The sequence below is a fragment of the Trichechus manatus genome, unplaced genomic scaffold (assembly GCF_000243295.1).
Source record: "Trichechus manatus latirostris isolate Lorelei unplaced genomic scaffold, TriManLat1.0 scaffold00236, whole genome shotgun sequence".
NCBI lineage: Eukaryota > Metazoa > Chordata > Mammalia > Sirenia > Trichechidae > Trichechus > Trichechus manatus.
In genome coordinates, this window is record NW_004444172.1 from 1,079,922 (window position 1) to 1,084,427 (window position 4,506).

A 4,506-nucleotide genomic window follows, 5' to 3' on the forward strand; every position below is an offset into this window, starting at 1 on the left:
CCCCTGTAACCATTTTAGAATTTAATATGATAATTGTATTTTTCTATTTGCTTGATTATTTCTAACTTAGAGGCTGCTTGTACTGCTATTTTTATTGTAAGTAGTATCGTTTCAAACTATTGATTCTTTTACCTTAAACTTGTATTTTTGTTGTTTGTTTAGCCTGTGGTTTATTAGGGATATGTATATATATGTTAGTTTCAATATACTTATGCTTATATACATTATGTGCTATATAATAGTACAGAGAATTACGTGGGTCCTTGATGTACAAAAGCAGTTAAAATAAAACTCAGGAATCCTTACGTCTTATCAGTGCATTTTGTCCTTATGCTCTTGAGTATTATAGTGATTTTCACCAGATTTCCTTTAAACTAGAAGATCTCTATCCAAAATGAATTTTTTTAACGAAACTTAATTATTTAAAAGCAATAACAGTGATCTAGCATTTACTCAATTTACTCAAATTTCCTCTGATTACCTTAGGATCTTCCATGAACAAATACATCTGATTTGTTACAAACAACTTCGTATATGTTAGTTATAATGAAAATACCCCTAGAAGAAGACATATTATTGTTGTTAGGAGCCATCGAGTAGTAGTTTCCAACTCATGGCTACTCTATGTACAACAGAACAATACATTGCCTGGTCCTGTGTCATCCTCACAATCATTACTATGTTTGAGCCCACAGTTGCAGCCACTGTATCAATCCATCTCGTTGAGGGTCTTCCTTTTTTTGTTGACTCTTTACTTTACCAAGCATAATGTCCTTCTTCAGGGACTGATCCCTCCTGATAACATGTTCAGAGTATGTGAGACACAGTCTCGTCACCCTTGTTTCTAAGAAGAATTCTGGTTGTATTTCTTTCAAGACAGATTTCTTCGTTTTTTCAGCAGTCCATGGTATAGTCGATATTCTTTTCCAACACCATAAGCCAAAGGTGTCAATTATTCTTTGGTTTTCCTTATTCATCGTCCAGCTTTCGCATGCATATGATGCGATTAAAAAAACTATGTCTTGGGTCAGGCGCACCTTAGTCTTGAAAGTGACATCTTTGCTTTTTAACACTTTAAATAGGTCTTTTGCAGCAGATTCACCTAATGCAAAGCATTGCTTGATTTCTTGACTGCTGCTTCATGGGTGTTGACTGTGGATCCAAGTAAAATGAAATACTTGACTTCAATCTTTTCTCCATTTATCATAATGTGGTTTATTGGTCTAGTTGTGAAGTTTTTTTTTTTTTCCTTTATGCTGAGGTGTAATCCATACTGAAGGTCGTGGTCTTTGATCTTCATCAGTAAGTGCTTCAAGTCCTCTTCACTCTCAGTGAGAAAGATTGGGTCATCTGCATATCACAGGTTGTTAATGAGTCTTCCTCCAATACTGATGCCCCATTCTTCTTCATATAGTCCAGCTTCTTGGATTAGTTGTTCAACGTACAGATTGAATAAGTACGGTAAGAATATACAACCTTGACACACGCCTTTCCTGAGGGGAGGACATATTTCAAGTGAATTTATATTAAAGTAAACATATTAAAATGTTTTAAGTAAAGTACAAGATATGTAATCCAAAATACTGGCACACTGATGGTCCAATTTTAGTCAAGGATAGGATAGGGAAAGGCTGGGATCAGTTACAGGGATAATCCGCTACTCAAACTACTCATCATCATAGCCCTGATATAGAAGTTAAGTCACACAAGAAGAATTTACATATGCATGTGTAAATAAAACTCCTTGCAGGCAACTTACTGTCATTTTAAAAACAACAAAAACAGTATGTACTTGATATTTGAGAACTATTTCCAAATACAATAAACATATTGAAACATTTAATCCTCATTTATCTATCCAACAACCCGAAAAGGAAGTGGTCATTTTGAAGATGTGTATAAAGAGACTGAATATCTTATTCAATAACCAACAAGTGGAGGTGTATCAGAAACTATAACAGCGTGTGTCTATCACCTGGAATATTTCCCTGTATAAAGACAAATAATCGCCACCATGATCTACTGTGGTCAATGTCTGTCAAGTGTATTGTTTCAGTCTGTGCCACTTGTGGCACAAGGGCTTGCATAGGTTATGTTTTGAAGTAACCATATTACATATTTCCACACATTTTGAAATTTGCACTTTAAAATTTTTGGAATGTAATTAGCATGCGTATTATAATTTTGTAAATGTCATTATGTAATTGTCATTATATAAATGACAACAGAAAGCTTAGTAACCATTCATATACCTAACACCTACAATTTTTAAATTTTATTTTTTTAATTTTTAATTTTTATTTATTTAAATTTATTTTTAACTCTTGCATGTATATGTGTATGTACATATATACACTTACCTATATGTATATTTAAATGTGGAGACCTGGTGGCCCAGTGGTTAAGAGCTATGACTGCTAACTAAAAGGTCAGCAGTGTGAATCCACTGATCACTCCTTGGGGGGCAGTTCTACTCTGACCTGTAGGGTCACTATGAGTTGGAACCAACTCAACAGCAACATGTTTTTTTATATCTAAATGTTATGTATAAGTATATACATAAGTATATCCATATCTATAGCAGAGTTTCTTGACTTCAGAACTATTGACATTTTGGGCTAGAAATTTTGTTATTGTGAGGCGTTGTCGTGTATATACCAGAATGTTTAATAATATCCCAGGCCTCCATTAGATACCAATAGTACCCTTCTCCTAATTGTGACATCCAACATGTGCCAGACATTGACAAATGTTCTTTGAGGAGTACTTTTCCCCAATTTAAAACTAGTTAGCCTCTCTTTCTCTCCTTGTTTCCTCTCTCCTTATCCCTCTTCCTCTATCTCTGTCTCTATATGGTGTTGTTGTTGTTGTTAGGTGCAGTCGACTCAGTTGTGGGGAACTGGTTTACTTTAATCTACCTGTATTGGAAATTTGGATTTATCTCATGTATTTAGTATACTGGCTTTGTATACTGAGAATCTACCAGATGATACTGCATGAGAACTGTTGACTATGCTATTGTCTCTATCCAGAATAGGTTTCCTGATAGACCAAGATGGACAAACACAATCTAACAGTGCTGACTGAATTCATTCTGATTGGAATAACAGACCACCCTGAGCTACAGGCTCCATTGTTTGGGCTGTTCCTCATCATCTACATGATCTCAGTGGTGGGCAACTTGGGCATGATCATCCTCACCAAGACAGACTCCAAATTACAAACACCCATGTACTTTTTTCTAAGACACCTGGCTATCACTGATCTTGGTTATTCAACAACTGTGGAACCTAAAATGTTGGTAAATTTTGTTGTGCATGAAAATGCAATCTCTTATTATTTTTGTGCTATACAGCTAGCTTTCTTTATTATGTTCATAACTAGTGAACTTTTTATTCTGTCAGCAATGTCTTATGACCGCTATGTGGCCATCTGTAACCCTCTGCTCTACACAGTCATCATGTCACAAAGGGTGTGTTGGGTGCTGGTGGCAATCCCCTATCTCTATGGCACATTTGTTTCTCTTCTCATCACCATAAAGATTTTTAATTTATCCTTCTGTGGCTACAACATCATCAGTCATTTCTACTGTGACATTCCTCCCTTGTTCTCTTTGCTTTGCTCAAACACACATGAAATCGAATTGATCATTCTCATCTTAGCAGCTTTTGATTTGATTTCATCTCTCCTAATAGTTCTTGTTTCTTACCTATTTGTTTTTATAGCCATTCTCAGGATGAACTCAGCTGGGGGCAGGTACAAGGCCTTCTCCACTTGTGGATCCCACCTGACGGTGGTGGTAGTGTTCTATGGGACTTTAATCTTTATGTATGTGCAGCCCAAGTCCAGTCACTCCTTTGATATTGATAAAATAGCTTCCATATTTTACACCATGGTTATCCCTATGCTGAATCCCTTGATTTATAGCTTGAGGAACAAAGATGTAAAATATGCCCTACTTAAGACATGGAAAAAAATAAGCAATGTATTTTCTAAAGTTTAATGTACCACATGGTTCCTACAAATTACACTGTGGACTTCAAACCTTTTCTGTGTGCCTCCAATGGGAATACCAACCACAAATATATTTAACATTTATTTCTATATTGCCTTCTAAGTACCAGTTACTCTTCTAAGTGCTGTAAATGCATTTATGAACAAAAGAGTAAAAACTTTTGCCTTCCTTGAAGGGGAGAGGTGAATCATAAACATAATAAGTAAATTTTATAGTACAGAAGAATGTACTGGGGTCCCGTGGCACACTGCTTAAAGTACTTGGATGCTAACCAAAGGTTGATATTTTGAAACCACCAGCCAGTCCGTAGGGGAAAGATGTGGCAGTCCATTTCCATAAAGATTTCCAGCCTTGGAAACCCTATGGGGCAGGTCTATTCTGTCCTATAGGGTCACTAAGAATTGGGATCGACTTGATGGCAGTGGGTTTGGGTTTTTGCAGAATGTGTTGGGAACCGTGAAATCAGGCAAGGAGAGTGTATATGCTGAGTG

General features: G+C 36.2%; 1 protein-coding gene across 1 annotated transcript; it reads left to right on the forward strand.

Moving 5' to 3' along the window:
- The first annotated feature begins 1,017 nt into the window (after nt 1–1,017).
- On the forward strand, nt 1,018–4,247 carry LOC101349419 (olfactory receptor 8K3-like). The gene is made up of 2 exons (XM_004389223.2): nt 1,018–1,026; nt 3,056–4,247. Exons 1-2 carry the CDS (start codon nt 1,018–1,020, stop codon nt 4,001–4,003), a joined length of 957 nt encoding a protein of 318 aa, XP_004389280.2. The 3' UTR covers nt 4,004–4,247.
- Nucleotides 4,248–4,506: the final 259 nt, after the last annotated feature.